This window comes from Myotis yumanensis, unplaced genomic scaffold, assembly GCF_028538775.1.
Source record: "Myotis yumanensis isolate MYYU_CA2020_CCGP unplaced genomic scaffold, mMyoYum1.0.hap1 SCAF_8, whole genome shotgun sequence".
Lineage (NCBI taxonomy): Eukaryota > Metazoa > Chordata > Mammalia > Chiroptera > Vespertilionidae > Myotis > Myotis yumanensis.
In genome coordinates, this window is record NW_027223759.1 from 42,127,659 (window position 1) to 42,146,240 (window position 18,582).

General features: G+C 54.7%; 2 protein-coding genes across 2 annotated transcripts; one reads left to right on the forward strand and one right to left on the reverse strand.

Moving 5' to 3' along the window:
- Positions 1-3,164: 3,164 nt before the first annotated feature.
- HOXD13 (homeobox D13) lies at positions 3,165-4,929 on the reverse strand. The gene is made up of 2 exons (XM_070423412.1): positions 4,155-4,929; positions 3,165-3,415 (listed from the first exon to the last, which is right to left on the reverse strand). Exons 1-2 carry the CDS (start codon positions 4,927-4,929, stop codon positions 3,165-3,167), a joined length of 1,026 nt encoding a protein of 341 aa, XP_070279513.1.
- A 9,005-nt stretch (positions 4,930-13,934) lies between these two features.
- Positions 13,935-17,532, forward strand: EVX2 (even-skipped homeobox 2). Its single transcript, XM_070423413.1, has 3 exons — positions 13,935-14,361; positions 15,262-15,542; positions 16,810-17,532. Exons 1-3 carry the CDS (start codon positions 13,935-13,937, stop codon positions 17,530-17,532), a joined length of 1,431 nt encoding a protein of 476 aa, XP_070279514.1.
- The last annotated feature ends 1,050 nt before the right edge of the window (positions 17,533-18,582 follow it).

Genomic DNA, 18,582 nt, shown 5'->3' on the forward strand with positions numbered 1-18,582 from the left:
GAGCTCCGCGGGGAAACTGGAGAATGGGAAAGGAAATGGGGCCGTGGAGTTACTCGGCGAGCTCCGCCAATGCCGCCAACTGCCCAGGAGATGGCGAGCGAGCTCCACGCCTGGCGAGGCGCCGCCGCACGGTCAAGATCAACAGTGAAGGGCGGCGCAGCCGGCCCGGCGTCTCCAGCCCGTGCAGTCACCGCGCACCGCCGTGGCGGCCGGGCTGGCCGGGACCGCGAAGCCAGAGGGACTCCGCGGGCTGCCGGCACGGGCAAGCGTCGCCGCCGCCCCTTGGTCGGGCGGGGTGTCCCGGCTCCACAGCCTCCTTCGCCTCTCGAACCACGCGCAGTCGCGCGGCCTCGATCCTCCACCCGTGGCGCTCGGGACCTGCCGGGTTTCGGGGGCGCTCTCCGTGGGGCCTCTCCGTCTGCACCCGAAGGCAAGGCCTCTCCCCGAAGCTCCCAGCGCTTCGCGGCGTCCCGCGGGCCTCCTTTCCTGCACTTAGCCCACCGACCGGCTCCTCTCCTCCCTCCTCCCTTCGGAATATAAAAGGAATTCATATAAATAACCAAGTCTTCATCTGTTATTGATTTAGCCGTCAATTCAAATTCCGCCAGGAGAGCGTTTAAGCGCAGTTTTAATCTTCAGCAAACCTCCCATTCTCTTAGGCGGAGGGAAACTACAGATGAAAGGAAAACCTCGAGGCAATTCCCCCCCTCCCCCCCCCTCGATCCACTCATTCTTACAGGAAACCTGAGAAATGGACCCAGGAAATGGAGTACGGGCCCCTGAATCTGGAAGTTACCAAAAAAGAAGGTGAGGAAAACGACGATGGAGAAAGGAAAACAGGCCCGTTTCGGATGAAAACACCTCTTATGAGAAAAACAGAAAATGTTAGTAATTCTCCCCAAAGTGGAAGGTCGGGCGTGTTGTGGCCCCATTTTCAGGGGTTCTTTCTTCTCCAGAGATTGAATCGTGGTCCCTTTTCCTTCTCCTCTTCTTCCACCTCCTCCTCCCTCAGTGTGTGTGTGTGTGTGTGTGTGTTTGTGTGAGAGAGAGAGGAGACTCACTATTTAAATCAAGTTGACCACCCCACAATCAGTTGCAAGATATGAGAGAAATCAAGCCGTGCCAGAGAAAATGAAAGTAGCTTGGAACCTCAGCTCTCTGCGCTTTCTCTGGCAGATCCCTAAAGGAGCCCTCCCACCAGAAGAGTTTACATACTGTGTGAGGTTTTAAACATCTGTATCGAGCTTACATTCCAAAAGTTAGCAACCACTAAACTGATTGTGCCTGGGTGTTAACAACGACGAAGAGGCACCCCATTCCTAAAAGGCCACTTCCCTGAGAGGCAAAGAGAAAGTTCTTAATGCCTAAAGTTTGTGTCCAGAGGTTTAGGGTGTATAATTATGGCTTCAGTCCTCAACTGCTGTGTGCAGGCTGCCGAGAGAAGGCGATAAGGCAAAAGCTGAAATGTTTCCTTTTCAATGGCCAAATATGGGTATGTCTAATTTCAAGACCTTCCTAGAGTAGATAGATATTTATAACAGCCTTTCTACGAAGAAAACCTCCAAGTGAGCATGTTTTTCTGTACCCAGGCACATACGTATTGATTTTAAAAATAAAACTGTGTGAATAAACTGATAATGTTCAAAGAGAAGTAAAATTTTATTGGAGATGTTTTTGAGGTGGTCTGGTAAAAAAATATCATTTTAGACACCACAAGTTATATCCTCATTTAAAGTCATCACTGTTTATGTTAAAGCCACGGGAAGTGGGGAGGGGTGGCAGAAGTGGGGAGGAGGGGGTTTCCAGAGATGGTGTTGAGTGTTCATCACCCATAGGAAACATCATAGTGTTTTGGATAACAAAATTTTATAATAAATAAGAATAGTTTCTAGAGGCAACATAAGCTTGGGAAAGAAAACAAATGTATAAAGACTCAGAGGAAATAAGAGAGTTCTGTTTATTTGCATCTCCCTAGGAGTAAAAAGTGATATTTAAATGCCTGAAGCACTGCTCATGTATCCCAGCTCACAGACATTTCATCTACAAAAATAATCTCTCAGTCACATAAATATGCAGCACTTTAAAAGTAGTTATCACTTTCAGAAACATCTTTTTTTCTTCTTCTTCTTGAACCTTAGAGCCCCACAATTTTTGCATTTGTTAGATGTTTTATAGCTCTGAGAGAGGCCCAATACATTTGTTCAGATAGTCAAATTCTTCAGTGGGTTCTGGGTAAAAATTCCCACTCATGGTCATATTAATTTAGCCTTTTTTTCTGGGGATGGAGGAGATGGCCTCAATTCTAGTCCCATAGACAGGAAGCCAAGGAGAGGGTTGCATTTAGGTCATCCACATTTAGATACCTCTGACAATTGCAGCCATTGAAATATTTGCATCTAGAGCTGGAGTAATAAAGGCATCCACAAGGACACATTATTTTCAAATTAAAGATTATCAAAGCACATGTCTACAAGGTGTATTAAACACATACAACTACAACAGCAAGTGAAAGACCCAAAGTCGAATAGATTGTCTTCATCCCAACATCAATACAAACTCTACTTAATAAGGTGGCTTTTAAAGCCATCACAGTACCTCCAGCCTCCTCTCTTTAGACATTCCCAGTGACCCTCGAGCACTGCCTGCCCAGAGCTGTTTTCACTTGCTTCAGGGCAATTGCTGAGAGGTAATTATTCAATTACCCAGTCACAGGATATGAATGACTACAAACTTTTTGCCCTAATGGATTATGAAGAAAATCAGTGCTGGAAACAGGCATTTAAAGTGATTTAAAAGAAATAAATCCCTAAAATCAGAATGGCACTTCTGAAATTCATTGGGGCGGGGGGAGGGTATTCAAAAATACTTCAAGTCCTTTATACTGGCCTGGAGGGAGAAACAGAACATTAAAAAGTCATAAAAAACAAACCTAGAAAAGAACAAAATCAATAATAAACAATTAAGAAACAGAAACAGAACTACAAAGTCAGGTTGGATAGCAAAAAGTTTTAGAGCAAGATAAGGGGAAGAGAGAAAAACAATTCACAAAATGTGCCATTACTGGCAGGGGGGTGGAGGGAATTAAATACATATTCAAGTCTTTCCAAAGGTCTTTTGGAGACAACGGAAAGCATTTAAACGCTCTGTGGCCAATCTGTCCCACATCAGGAAACGGTATCTTTGAGCTTGGAGACGATTTTCTTGTCTTTCACTCTCCGGTTCTGAAACCAAATGGTCACTTGTCTTTCGGATAGGTTCGTGGCAGCCGAGATCCGCCGCCTCTTGTCCTTGTTAATGAACTTGTTAATGGCATACTCGTTCTCCAGTTCTTTGAGCTGCAGTTTGGTGTAGGGCACCCTCTTCTTCCTCCCACGACGGTAGACACACATGTCTGGCTGATTTAGAGCCACATCCCCTGGTATGAAAAAATAGCACGGGAAAAATTAGACCAGAATATCTACAGCACCTAGCTGGGGACTGTGTGTGTATATGTTTGGAGGGGCTACAGGGACTAAAGAAAGCCAGGCTGTTTACATTTTATTATTATTTACACAGACATTATTTACATGTTATTAAAGAAAGATTATTTACACTTCAAAGTGAAGGCCTATTTGATGGATCATCATGGTTTCTCAAACCGGCATCTTAACAAGCCTGCGATTTTTTTATGGCATGGTTATTGGGGACGTTCATAAGGACAGTTTCAGCAAATACCCTTTGTGCACATACAAACCAAACACAGACTTTAAAAAAAAATGCAGGCTGTTTGTCCAGGCTTCGATTTCTTGTGTTCCTGTGTTTGAAACTTGTGAGCTTTAGTGGTTACTCTGGGGCATTCATGTCCTTGAAAAGTAGGGTGCAACTCTGTGACACCTCTTTGGGGAAGGGGGACCACGGCCCCGACTGAGCAAAGGGCACGCAAAGACGTTCAACTTTAGGAGAAAAAAAAAAAAAAGGGCCTGTATCCGTACATAAAATGAAAAGGGTTGTGAGAGTTTAAATCCAAGGAGGAGTTTACAGATTTCACACTAACTGGGTTAACCCTGGTTGGGCAAGGACAGGCGCCCACTCCCAAGTAGGGGCATGCACTCCAAGTCCTTTCTTTCCCTCCCTCCTGTCCTCCCTCCATTCCCCCTGCCCCGCAATGTCCTTACCTGGAAAGGATGATTTCCAAAAGTGGGAGCCCTGTGGCTGGTCCTTGGCGCAGTACACCTGGCTGTTCCACCCGTTGGCCAGCGTCCAGGACTGGTAGCCCTCCATGGAGATGTACGCCTCGTGCCGAGGCTCCCCGGAGCCGAAGGTAGACACCATGTCGATGTAGCCAGGCACGTGCTGGTAGGGGCTCGTGTAGCCCTGGTAGAAGGACACCTCCTTGGCTCGCGCCGGCACCTCGTTGGCCGGTACGCTGCTGCTTGCCAGGCCCGACACGTCCATGTACTTCTCCACCGGGAATCCTCCCAGCGAGGAGTGCGGCGACGACTTGAGAGCATTCTGCTGTAAGCCCATACCGTGCGACATGCGGCAGCTATAGTAGCCGTTGCCGAAGTGGTAGCCGTAGCCCAGAGCCGGGGCGCCCGGGGGCGCTGCAGCGGCCGCCCCGGGCGCAGGGCACTCTTTGGCCGAGGGAGCCTCCGGGCGCGCTGAGACCACAGCCGAAGAGGATGACGACGAGGCGGAGCCCGCGCGCTCAGAGGTCCCAGGGTAGGCGAAGCCAGACGCCGCCGCCGCCGCAGCAGCCGCTGCCGCCGCCGCCGCCGCCGCGCGCCCGGAGTGCGTCCCGGCGAACACTGGCGCCGAGAGGAAGCCGCGACACTGGCCGGGCGCCGCTGCCGCCACGGAGGAGGAGGAGGAAGAGGAGGCCGGGGCCGCCCCGGCGGCCCCGCCGTCCGCCCGCAGCCCGTCCATGTCCCAGCTCCCGGCGCGGCTCATGGCCCGGCCTGGCCCGGCCCTGGCCCTGGCCCCGGCCCCGCGCAGGACACCATGGCGCAGCGCGCCTCCTCCCTCCTCTCCTTTCTCTCTCGTTCTCGCGCTCCCGCCCTCTTCCTCTCGCCCTCTCTCCCACTGCAAGCCTCCCGCCTCCCGCCCGCCTGCCCGCCCTCCAACAGGTTAGCTCATCGCGGGACGTTTATAAAAACGAAGTTCAGGTTGGGAGGGGGCCTGGGACGGTCGGGGGGCCGCCTCCCTCCCCGAGGGCTCCAGCTCGGGGCCGTGCCATTGGCTGCACGGGGCCACGTGAGGGTGGGGGCGCGGGAGAGCCTGGCTCCAGGCCCGCGCCCCTCTGGACCCACCCACCCCGGCCCCCACCCCTCCCCAGCCCCTTGAGCAGCCCACCTCTCCTTCCCGCTCTCCCGGGGACCCTGGCGTTTGCGCCGCAGCCACCCCCACGAGCTGATTGCGCGACCAACCACCCTAGGCCCTGTTTGCGACTGAGGCGGGCTCTGAGGCCTGCGCCTTGTCTCCGCTAAGGCTGCTTTTGCCACCTCTCCTTGGCTCCCGAGTTGCACAACTAAATGAAGGGGAACGACAGAGATGGTCAGAATGATGTGAAAACAGACCGATTTTTCATCCTGTTGCTTAATTACTCGGATTCGCTGACCTAGACCCTAAACCCGAGAGAGCTAATTTTCACAACCTTGCTAGGGGGAGGCAAAGGCGTTTCACGCATATGATCTCAGGGGATCCTCGGAATTAAGACCGATTGGAGCAGACTCTGCTCATACACGTTGTCCGCCTGGAAATGCTCACAAAGCGCCCACGGGGCCAAATGCAGAGACTTACAGATAAGTCCAGCACACGATCTGCCCCAGCGAGAAAAGTCCGCGCCTGGTCCACGCTATTCGCCTCTACACTCGGGCCAGCCGGGAGTCATCTCCGGAGCTGGACTCCCCAGGCCTGGCGCAGCCTCCCCCACAACTTCTAATTGAGGGCTCCAGGCGATCGCCACTTTGCCGCCGGGCGCAAAAGCTAAGCGCCTCGCCTGCAGCCAACCGGTCTCTGGCATTTTGCAGCCACCGCCACCCCTCCCCGCGCCGCCCCCGCCCGTCACTCACACCAATTAATTGAAAACTTCACTTTCCCAGGAACCTTTGTTTCGCTTTCTTTTCCTAGCTGCCAACTGCAGAGGGGCAAATTAGGAGGGCGGGTGTGTTCCCCCACCCTCCGCCCCCCCAAGCAAAGTTGGGGCTGGTGATAGAAGCAGCCCAGAGCAACTGGTTCTGACTTGGAGGGGTTAGAGTGGGCTGCCCGCAGCCCTGTGAGTGTGCCAGGAATCACAGCCCTGACCCCTCTTCATCCCTTTGTGCCAGTCTTCAGCCGTTGAACCCCAGTCCACCCTCCTCCATCTCAGTCATTAATAGCGAGTCTTTCGGTGACTCGAAGGTTCCCCTTTAGGACAGACATGCGAATAGCTGAGGATTCTGGGGTGGGTGTTAGGAGCCGTCCGAATGAGTCCATTTGAGTTCTTAGTATCAACTCCCCAGGCCAGCCCATCTCCAAGAAAATCACTCCCCTGAGCCTGTGATTGGTGAAGCCAGCCTGTCACCTAGACCTGCTGTTCCTGGATCCAAGACAGAATCTGGACGGGGCAGAATACCAGAGCAGGGGCCTTTTACTGGGGCAGAGTAAGGGAGCCCTCCTGGGCCTGGCCTGGCACTGCAGGGTGGGCTGCTGGTGTTGGGAGTGTTGACACGCAAAACCCAGTAACCATAAAAGGCTCAAATAAAGGGGAAAGTTATGAGAGGGGTCCCGGGAAGGAAAAGCGGGGGAATTTGACCTTTTTGAAGTCCTGGACATGTTCTTGATCAAATTGAGACAGGAGGAGCCTAAGCCTTTGCAAAAAATCATAGGGAATAGGAATTTGCTGATGAAAACAACTTTGAGAGAATGCAAAAGTTAGCAATGGAAGCTGCATCGGCGTTAAAGAAAATGCCAGTCAGGGTTAGGTGACAGTGACTGACTTTTTAGAAGAGTATGGCTAGGTTCTCTTTACCCAACAAACCAATCTTGGGATGCTATTCTGAAATGCTCTTACTTTCCCCTTTGTCTCCCCCCCCTTTTTTTTTTCTCAGAGAGAAAGAGAAGACAAAGATACTTAGAATTTTTTTCTGTGACCTCAAAAAAACAAAACAAAACAAAAAACCACACACAAACTTGTTGAAATATTTCTAAGACATAATTGGAACCAATGAACTTTCAGTCTCTTAAAACTAAATATCCCTGTGATTTTGTACTCTGGGACATCTGTGTGATTTTCTATCTCACAAATACCTCTTAAAAACTGATTATATGCTAAAGAATGAAGAAAGTGATATTAAAATAGGAAGCAAGAACTTGTCAAGATTGGCTGTTTTCAGACCACACTTCACTTTTGGCTGAATTTCCTACGCAGCAAGTTAAGCTCTGCAGGACTGGAAGGAAAGTCTGGATGAATGCCCTGGTTGAAAGACAGTTCCCAATGGTGGCCCTGCCTCCAGTTGCCTCTGGGTCTCCTGCAGGACTTGGGGTTTCTCTGATGAATCTTGAGAGTGTTCAGAGACCAGGGAGACTGAGCAATAAAGAGCATTGCCTCTTGCTATCCCTGCCACTACTGCCCTTGCCTCCAGGGTAGCCTCACATCCTAGGAGAGGGCATTCCCCATAGGCAAGTGTCTCTGACTGGACCCTATGAGGGCCCCTAAACCCAGCACCCCAGGTCAGCTGCTGCTATTGGATTATAGGGCTGTGGTTGAGTACCAGACCAAGTCAGGGCTGCTCTTTTTATGAACCAATAAGACACAGAGTTTACAAGCAGGGGGTGGTAGTTAGGGAAGGAATTTTGAGGCTGAATTTGCAGAAACATTTCATTTAGCTTGTATACCCTATGTCCAAGCTGATCTCAGGTTTAAAGTTAATAGGAATAATTTTCTTAAACTGGCCAGGAGTACAGACTGTGTGTGGGTGTATTAGTTGGGGCTTTAACAACAGAAATAAATAGTCTTTGTTAAATGAAAATCGTTTGCAGCCATAAATGTGTCCAAACACCAATGTGTTATTCAGTGAAATCAGTGTTGCCCCCTTTCCTGATTTTGGTGAGAAACTCAGAGTAGCCCCTCATTGTCCAAAGTCCCACTCTGCCAGGGAGAGAAAAAGTCGGATTAACTCTGCCCTCTCCTCTCATCACTTACTCCCCTTCCTTCTTTCCTTCCACAAACACCCTTTTTGGGAATCAGTCATATTCTGAAATATTGAAGTAGCATTCTTTTTTTCCCTCCTTGTAGATAGATGATCTTTCAAATCGTGTCCCTGTCTTTGGGTGGGGAGCAGGTAGGTGCAGGCTGTGATTTAGATTTATTGAAGAACATAAGTTCCTCTGCTTGCCAAGACAGCAGTGAGCTATCAATTAACCACATAATCTGTGACCATTAGCGCCAGGGCAACAATGATCAAGTCCTATCAGAGTGGGACACCCTCCTAATTAACTTGTAAGATGCCAAAAATTCAGTGTAGAAATAGAGTCTTAATTCCAACGTAAAGTCTTAAACCCAGTGAGTATGGCTGGACAGTGTTCTTAACCAAGTCTGTGCCCTGACAACTTTGGAACTAATTTTCCCTCTGCAGACAATACCCAGTTTCACTCAGGCTGGAAATATCCAAAGGAATTTAAACAACAACAACAACAAACCAAGGGTGAAGAAAAGGGTCTCTAGCAAAAGCCAGACCGTGGAATCCTGCGTTGAGCACTTTTTAGATCTGAGGAGTAAGTATTCCATTTGGATTTAACAACAGAATTAGAATTTATTTAATGTAAATTGTTTACAACTAAGAAAACCCCCTCCAAACCCAAAGCGCATTTTGGGGAGACCAGGTTTGCCCCCCACAGGGCAGCTGGCCCTGTTGGGGACGGAGAGAACGCCTCCATTTCCTGTGGGAATTAAACTCTGGGAGCATCGTCCCTCTCAGAGAAGCACTAATCTCCTTGAGGAGGGGGCGCCAGAGGGTGGGACCAGAACTGGGAACCTGGGTTACTTTTGCTTTTTTGGCAAAACAAAAGCTGGGACCGCAGCAATTTTCTGCTGCTTTGTCCACATCTCAAGGTGTGGGATTGTCCTCGGAACACACTTGTCTAGCAATATTATTAACTGAAGTCCAGAAAATGCAAACTCTGTCGGCCCTTTTGGATGACAGAGAATCAATCTCTCTCTCTCTCTCTCTCTCTCTCTCTCTCTCTCTCTCTCTCTCTCTCCCCTCTTTCCTCCCCCTCTTCCCCCCTCCCCCCATTCCGCTGTCTCTACCAGAAATGCACGTGTGGTGTGGTCAGCGGCATCGCCACGGGATGAAGGTTAGGGAAATGCCTGAGGACCAAGGGGCGCGGGGTGAGGTGGAGTTGGGGGGCGCAGGGAGGGAGGAGAAGGGGCAAGCGGTCGGGCTTCGCTTCCCGGACCCGCGGCGCGCAGTTCCCCAGGCCTGGCGCTAGATGTCCCTGCAAGTTTTCCTGTCACGTCTCCGGGCGCACAAGTTTCAGACAGGCAGTGTGCCTAGGTAGCCCCAGAGTTCATGGAGAAAGTACTCCTCCATCCTCCACCCAGGTGGGGTGCGGGGTTCTAGGGGGAAGAAGGAGGAAAATAGAAGCAGCCAGAAAGACCCGAGAGAGGCAGAAACTCAAGGCTGACTTGCCAGGGATGGCCGCAGAAAGTTGCCAGTCCGAGTCAGGCCTGGATTCCCCAAACCAGCGTCTTCCCTCATAAACCGAAACCTCCAAGAAACCTCCAAGCGGTGGGGAACTCGCTCAGCCTAAGGAAAATGTGCCCGGGGTTCGCAGCTCAGGCTCTAACCAGACAGCTGCTCCCTCACACCCCTCGCCCAGCGAGCTTGCGGCCCAAAGCGGCGGTGGGATTTGTGCCCCGTGGTCCGGGGGGTGCCCTCCCCTCTTCTCCAGCAGCACGGACAAGTTTTTATTATCTTCAATCGACCCAAAGTGGAGAACCTGCCGCTCCGCAAGAAACAAATACTTGGTCTGAAGGCCTACCCGTCCCTCAAGTTAGGCCTCTTTCCTGAAATTCCTCCTTTTGAGCAAAAATTGCTTTTCAATCTATTTGGAGAAAATCCTTTCCGCACCCTCACCCTTAATGCGCATTAAAAGTTCCTGTCAAAGCGTGAGGACACGGGGTGGATCCTTGTCTTGTTTTATTGAGTCCTGTACCTTGGTAGGAGGCCGCGATAGCCCTAAAGTTATGTCTTTAAAAAGTGGGGACACTTGACAAAGCCCATTTCCAGTTTCAGCCGATTTTCTGGGAGAAGTGCAAGGTTTGGGCATTTCATTAATAAACGCCAACAGAACTGTGTTAATCTTCTCACTACCTACCCTGCACACACAGGCTCAGCGTCTGGGAGGTAGGTCCGGATTTAAAGGAGATGCATGCAAAACGAGAAACCCAACCAAAAAACGCTGCCCAGGGTTTGTGTACCTTATAACGGGGATATTATCCAAGGTAAGTTCACATCGGGAGCAAATCCCCACCCTCTCTGTGCGGAAGGCTTCTCACCTCTGAGAAAGGGGTAATAACACAGTTGACTTCTAGAGTTGCTGTGAGGTGTAGGGTAGATGATAGATATGAAAAGCACTTGTGCTTTCAGACCAAAAGCTACCTAGAAGTTGGCCAATATTACTATTACTATTACTTGTGGGTGTGGAATCTAAATAAACGAAGGGGCATGAAACATTGTAAAGGAATCTTCACTGCCTCCTGTGAAAACCTTGTCTGCTAAACGCAGTTTAGTGAAAAATAATAGGCGCCTTCCACAGTGAGCAGTGTCCCTGACATGTACCTGTCATAATGCACGTGCTGAAATGCAAAATGTTAGTGTTATTGAAAAGGTGCGATAGAGCCCTGACCGGTTTGGCTCAGCGGATAGAGCGTCGGCCTGCGGACTCAAGGGTCCCAGGGCATGTACCTTGGTTGCGGGCACATCCCCAGTGGGGAGTGTGCAGGGGGCAGCTGATCGATGTTTCTAACTCTCTATCCCTCTCCCTTCCACTCTGTAAAAAATCAATAAAATATGTATTTTTTAAAAAGGTGCGATAGAGTTTTCAGAACCCTAATGAATCAAAGTGTGCCCGCGAAATGGTGTTTTCCCTTTTCCAACAGACCGAGGTAGGTTTGGCGCAGACATTGGGCCCTGAGGTGAGGGGTCCCAGAGGACGGGAGGCAGCGGGGGGACCCGCTGGCTGGGGGAAGGGTGAAGGGTCAGTGTACGCATCGCACAACTCAGCCGCGGCTTCTGCGATTGAAAGCGGCTCACGGCCGCCAAAACCTCGAGGAAAACAGATGGGGGCGCCAAACGACAGCAATAAAGGCATCCGCGATTTCCGCCCTGGTCGCGCCTCCGCCCGAACCACCCCCCCGCCCCGACTCCTCGCATCTGTCCCCCTCCCTCTCCCCGCCAGGCCCTTGGTCCCCCGTCCCCACCACGAACCCGAGCCAGGACTGAGGTGTCCCATTTAGTCCCCAAAGCAAGTGGGGCTGGGAGAGGGGTACCCTTTCCAGTTTCCTGCTCAGCGACTCCCCTCCTCCCCTCCGCTGGGCACGGCCCGCGCGGAGTGGTGGTGCTGGGAGCTCGGACTGGGGAGCAGGGAGGGAGAGGTGGGGGCCCCGGCGAGGCTGAGCCCTGACCCGGAACGCCGGCTGGAAAGGGCTGGCAGTTTTCTGAGCCGGGTGGCCTCTGGGGCAGGGGCGGAGGTGCCTGCGAGCCAAGTCCTCTGAATACCCCAAGCCTGCTCCGCGTCCCCCCACCGCGACCTCCCCAGCCACAACGCCTACCCAGCTTTCCAGTTCTCACCTTTGGGGAGAACTCCATTTATTTCCTTAAAGAGGTGGAATTGATTTTCTAAGCAAGGCTCGTGTCGTTGAAATAAGTTGGCGCCAAGGGGAAAAGGAGAGAAACTTTTGGCATTGACTACGTATATAAATGTATATAAATATACTTCACACCTCGCCTCCCCTACATTCCTGACGCGCCCCCAACGGGGCCAAGGTTAAAAGCAAAGCGCCAACACAGAGATGGACAAATAGATCCCGGATTTGCCCCTCGCACACCCCGATGTGCTGGGTGTGGCGGCAGGGAGGAAAGGGGGGGCCTGGGTTGGGGTATGGGTTGGTGCTGAGGCGGGGACGCAGGACCCGCGCCCGGCGCCCAGACTGCCCCGGGTCTTTCGGCCGCTTCGGAAGCGCGCGGGCTGACCTCGGCGCCCCATCCCTGTCCTCGCTCACCCCGCCTTGGCCGTGGGTCTCTCTCCCTGTGGGCTGCTGGCGGGCGGACCCGCACAGTGCATCTGGGGTCCGGGCAGGGTGGGGTGTAAGCGCGGGAGGAGCCGTGCAAGGGCCTTGAGTAAAGATTGATCTTCGTAAAAATGGTTGCCACCGGCGTCGTTATGACCATCAAAGTCATCGCCAAGAGGCTCAGCCGCCGAGCCCAGGCGGCGAGGAGCAGCAGCAAGGCTGGCCCGCAACTCTCCGCGCCGGGAGGCAGCGCGGGGAATACCCGGGGCGACAGGTAAGGGGCCGGGGTGGGGGGAGGGAGGAAGGCGAGAAGGAGAGCTGAGTAGGGAAGAGAGGGCAGCGGGACGGTAGGGGGGAAAGGCCCTCTTCTTGGCCTCGTTTGACCTCGAGACCCGGCAACTTAGCCACAAACAATTTGATTTGAAGAGGGAAGGGGAAAGCTGGCAACGTAAAAAGTGGATTTGGGGCGGCCCATATGGCGCTGTAAATCGCGACTGCGTTTTAAGTTAGCTGTCGAATTCTGCTATGAAATCGTCCAGCAGAGTTCATTTCCCCCAGGGAAAACCCGTAGGCGAGAAGCCTATCCATCAGCAAGATTATAAAAGCAAAAAACCTGGGACTTCAAGTTCAGAACTCACTCTGCAAACGGTGTTAAAAAATCAGAGAGGACCTAATGATTTCCGTTTGGAGGCGCGGGCCCAGTGCACCTCCCCAGCCACGTAGCACTAAACTGCTTTCAAAAGTCTACAAGATCTCTCTCTCTCTCTCTCTCTCTCTCTCTCTCTCTCTCTCTCTCTCTCTCTCTCTCCTGGGAAGGAGAAGAGCAGCCTGGCTGAGGCGAAGTGGGGGAGAGAGAGAAGTCGGCGTCCTATTTGTTAAATAAAAGACATATTTCGTTCTGAAATTCAAAAGATAAGTAATCCAGACAGGAGCGCAAGGTCTTCTCCTTACGCAACTCTTCCTACATCCTCCCCCTTGTCCACCCCTCACCCCCTCCCAATTGTAAATGTTCAAAAAAAAAAAAAAAAAAAGAAGCTTCCCTACGACGATCTACTCTGGAAAAATCAAAGCATTATCTATTATTTAACACGTATCTGTGTCCGAGGAAAAATGAGGAAGGCGCTGCATGATTAGGACCTAAGGGGCAACCCAGCAAACTGAGAGCGTAATGATGCCCCTAAATGAAGGGGGAAATGTGCCGCGGAGCGCTCTATTAATCAGACTGTCAATTTCACCCCCGAGGCCAAACCCCCGGGCGAGCAGAACCGGCTCTGAACCGGCAAAGGACCGGAGCCTTCCTCCTCACTTCTTGTCTTTTCAAGCCTCCTACCTGGATCTATTTGTCTGCTCCGAAGCTGCCTTCATTACCCACTGACAGGAGCGTGTATTTATTTGCTTATAAACCTGTTACAATAAATGATTATTCGAACGGCGTCATTCGTACCTTAATGACGAGCGAGCGCTACTTTTTGATGAATGACATCTTGGGCTCGGAAGGATGTATGGGTCATTTTGACCAGTCATTCCCTCGCTCTGGCATTCCACAATTTTTCTGCCTCCCTCCAAAAGAGATAATAATATCTAGAGGCGCTCGCTGGGGCTGAATGAGAATTAGCCCTAGGCGCAGCCCATCATTAGGACGGGACAGCCGGACCACTGTGACATTTTTCAGAAAGCTGAGATGATGGAAAGAATAAGAAAAGAGATGATTCTGATGGAGAGAGGGCTGCACAGCCCCACGGCCGGCAAGAGGTTCTCCAATTTGTCCGACTCGGCTGGCAATGCTGTACTCGAGGCCCTGGAAAATTCGCAGCACCCGGCTCGCCTTAGCCCGCGCCTGCCGTCCGCCCCCCTGCACAGCTCTCTGGGAGACCTCCCTGCCAAGGGCAAATTCGAAATAGACACTTTGTTCAACCTGCAGCACCCGGGCAGCGAAAGCACCGTCTCCTCCGAAATCGCCTCTGCCGCGGAGGGCCGCAAAAAGCCGGGCCATTATTCCGAGGCGGCCGCCGAGGCGGATATGAGCAGCGACGTGGAGGTGGGCTGCTCCGCTCTGCGCTCCCCCGGCGGCCTCGGCGCCGCGCCGCTTAAGGAAAACAATGGCAAAGGTAACCGCGCCGCGCTCTCCAGTCCCATCCTCCCCGTTCCTCCGGGGCTGCTGCCTGCCCTTCCCCGTGACTTTGCCCCTTTGCTCCCCCCGCAGCAAGCTGCCGCTCGCCCGCTCTAGCAGGGGCGGGACGCCTGCGGGAGATCGTGCCCTCGGGCTCTGATCATTGAGTGCCTCCCAGAGGCGCCGGCCTGAGGCTCCAGGCCCGCCTGACGGCCTGCCCCGGCTCCCGAGCCGGAGAAAACGTTCCTGCGCCCGGCTCTAAAGCCGGTGCGCGCCGACCCACCCCTAGCCAGCCGCGGAGTCCGCTAGGCTAGGGAAGAGTGCACTGAGCGGCTGCTCTGGTCTCCTCTGCTCTGAGCTCCCAAGGCCGAGTGGAGGGGGCATCCTGAGTAAGTCGGGGGGAGCCTCGCCGGGCGCCTTTGGGAGACCCGCTTGGGTCAGCGGGAGAAAAAGAGTGGAAAAGTAAGGTCCACCCCTCATGGTTCCGGTTTGAGCGGCGGCTGGCGTTCAAATTTTAAACAAACCCCAAAAACCGTCAAAGAAGGGCTAGAGGACGCACAGAAAGCTGCCCGGTGGTCCCCAGACCATGGCCAGCCCAGAGCTTCCCAAACTGCGCCTGGATGTGGGCATTTTCCCTTGGCCAATTTTCCCAGAGTTGAAAATTTCCAATTATTATTTTTTTAAAAACCACCCTAATTGAGTTCTTATTATTTGGTTATGAAGTGCTCCCCAAACTTTATTGATTCCATTAACGGCAGCAATTTGTAAGCATGACAGACCCCATCAATTCAGGCAGCGTCTCGCCTGGCTCTCGCAGCTTCCCCCAGCCGCGCGAAGCCCCAGCGAGGGGATCGTGGCCCTGCAGTGACTCATGCGCTGTCGGTCGTTCCTTTGCCAGGGTACGCGGAGAGCGGTTCCGCCGGGGGCACCACGACGTCCTCGTCGGGCTCCGGCCTCGGCAGCCTGCATGGAGGCGGCGGCGGCGGCGGCGGTGGCGGCGGGGGCGCGGCGCTGGGCAGCTCCGGCTCCGGTGCCGATCAGGTGCGGCGCTACCGCACGGCGTTCACCCGCGAACAGATCGCGCGCCTGGAGAAGGAGTTCTACCGGGAGAACTACGTGTCACGGCCCCGCCGGTGCGAGCTGGCCGCTGCGCTTAACCTGCCCGAAACCACCATCAAGGTACGGATCCCAGCAGGCGCCTGGCTCTGGCCTCCCGGGGGTGTCTGGGTGGATGTTTGTGTCTCCTTTACTGGGGGGCTAGACTTAGCTGGGCCTGAAAACCCGCGAGGGAGAGTCACCAAAGGAATCGGCATGTTTATTTCCCGAATCCGAACGGTTGTCGGGCCTGGCTGACCTGGGAAGGGCCTGAATGGCGGAGCCGAGGCCGCAGACGGTCGCCCGTTCGCTCGTGTCCAGGTGCCCATGGCCATGGCTCCACTTCCCCTGAGGCGGCGGAGCAGGCTGGGCTTTGTTCCTCTGGTATGAACCAGACGTGGAACTTTCCATTTGCTTCTGATCTTGGACATTCATTTCCCACAGAAATCGTTACAACACAGAGAAAATGATACTGTATTTTAAAAACCGATTGGGTTTTTTAAAAAAGTATTTCTAAGTATTTTTCCCCCGGGGCAACAGGAAAGGACAACCCCCTGGAGAGACAACGCAGTGAACTTGTCCTTATTTACACATTTTAGGTGACTAGTTTTATTATACGGGCGGAGAGAGAGAGAGATAGACGGGAGGTTGGGCGACGTGGTGAATACTTCACAGAGGATCCGACTCTGGAAAAAGGAAACGGGAAACTCCATGGGGCAGGGGAGGGGTGCGGAGATCTCCCTTCGGTTTCCTCCGACTTTCTCTAAGTTAGGGGATGATGTCTTCATTAGAAACCGGGCTGCGAGGGCGTAGAAAAGTCCCCTTCCCAGTTTAAGAGGAAGTTATTCCCACCACTCATTGGAGGCAAATGTTCCCAACAAAATCATCCCTTCAACATCGAAATCGAACCAGTGACCCCACGGGCAGGCTCCTGTAGGTCAGAGGACTCGGCACCGGGAGCGGCGGCCTTTTCCCCAAGCTGCAGCCGCAGCCTCCCTGCCCAGGCGGTGCACATGCTGGGACTGGGCGCCAGGTGCCGGCGAGCGGTGGGGCGGAATGGAAGGGTGGCGTTGGGACGAGAAAACGCAGCAGAAAGTCAGGGAGCAGAAGCCCGAGGGGCTGCAGCAGTCGGACCCAGCGTAGGAGAGTCTTTTTGTCGAGGAGGGTGTGCCCCGCGGTCCGCTCGGCCACCCGCTCTGTCCCAGCGGGGAGGGCAGGGGACTGGGCGCTGGGTCGGGTCGGAGGGGAACAGGCCAGGTCTTTCGGAGGCCCCGGAGGGGCGGGGAGGCCCGGGGCGCGGGCGGGGGCGGGGCGCTCCCTAACGCGGGCCGCGCTGCGGCTCTCCCCGCAGGTGTGGTTCCAGAACCGACGCATGAAGGATAAGCGGCAGCGCCTGGCCATGTCCTGGCCGCACCCGGCCGACCCCAGCTTCTACACCTACATGATGACGCACGCGGCCGCCACCGGAAGCCTGCCCTACCCTTTCCACTCGCACGTGCCGCTGCACTACTACCCGCACGTGGGCGTCACGGCTGCGGCCGCGGCCGCGGCGGCCTCGGGAGCAGCGGCCGCCGCCTCCTCGCCCTTTGCTACCTCCATCCGCCCGCTGGACACCTTCCGCGCCCTCTCGCACCCCTACTCGCGGCCCGAGCTGCTCTGCAGCTTCCGACACCCGGGCCTCTACCAGACGCCCGCGGCCGCCGCGGGGCTCAACAGCGCGGCCTCGGCCGCCGCGGCTGCAGCAGCGGCGGCGGCGGCAGCCTCCTCGGCCGCGGCGGCTGGGGCGCCCCCCAGCGGCGGTTCCGCGCCCTGCTCGTGCCTCAGTTGCCACAGCAGTCAATCTGCCGCGGCTGCCGCCGCCGCCGCCGCCGCGGCCCTGGGCTCGCGGGGGGGCGGCGGCGGGGGCGGCGGCGGCGGCGGCGGCGGCGCGGGGGCCGCGGGGGGCTCAGACTTCGGCTGCAGCGCCGCGGCGCCGCGCTCCGAGAGCGGCTTCCTGCCCTACTCCGCGGCTGTGCTGAGCAAGACGGCCGTGAGCCCGCCGGACCAGAGGGACGAGGCGCCTCTCACCAGATAACTACGTCGCCGCCACCGGGGGCCGTGCCCAGGAGTCCCCTCCACGCCCCCCGCGCCCTCTGGGCGTCCACGTGCCCTCCGCGCGCTGCCCTCCGCTAAAGCTGCCGGCAGGGGGCGCCCCGGCGCGGGAGGCTGAAGGGAACCTGCAGGAATTGGGGGAAAGGACGGGCGCGAAGCCCGGCGGGCGTCCCCCCAACAAATTATTTCTATTTTTGTATTTGCTACCCAGCCGCCTCCCCTTCTCTAAGTATGTTTTCCGCTGCCCAGGGCCTGCTTCCCGCCTCTGTCCCGAGCTCTAGGTCTCCCCGAAGACAACCCCCTCGTCCTCAAACCACCCCTCCGGGGCCTGGGGCTCGCTGCAAGCCCCGAAGCCCGGGTTCTTCGGCCGAGCCACGTGGCGGGCAGCGACGGTGAACCACAACAAAGAGAGGGGCGAATGGTGTGCGCTTGTGCTCTGTGCGGGAGGGAAAGTCACCCTCCAGATTCCTGCAGCTGCTCTTCCCCCCTCATCCTTGCTTTTCTGTAAACGAGGGTGAGGGTAGGTGGCGGCGTTTCTCGCAGCCTGAGCTTGTTAGGGCCCTGTCCGAGGAGAGCGGAAGGATGGGAGGTCTGAGGAGAGGCCGGGAGGGCGGACGGACAGCACGGACGGCGGTGTGTGTGTGTTGTGAGATGGTTTACTGCGCGCGGGGCCGGGCCGGCGGGGCTGCGGCCGCCTCCCCAGGAAGGACAAAGCCGAGGTGGGAAGGGGTGGCGTCTCGCCTCCTCTCTCTCTCTCTCTCTCTCTCTCTCTCTCTCTCTCTCTCTCGGCCCACCGCCACTTTCTCTCTTTTTGGTTTGGGATGGAGGCGTCTTGAATATTTTATGCAAAAAGCAACGGCTAATGAGGTGTCCACAGCCAGGCCAGGAAAGAACAGGGGCATGAAGGGGAGAGCGAGATGGACAGGTCTCTGGAGTATTGGAAGAAGCGTTTTCAGCTCAGTTTTTCAGCTACCGGGTTCCACTTCATCTGGGAAATACTTGAATCTCTCGATGTATGCTGTTCTCCCGCAGC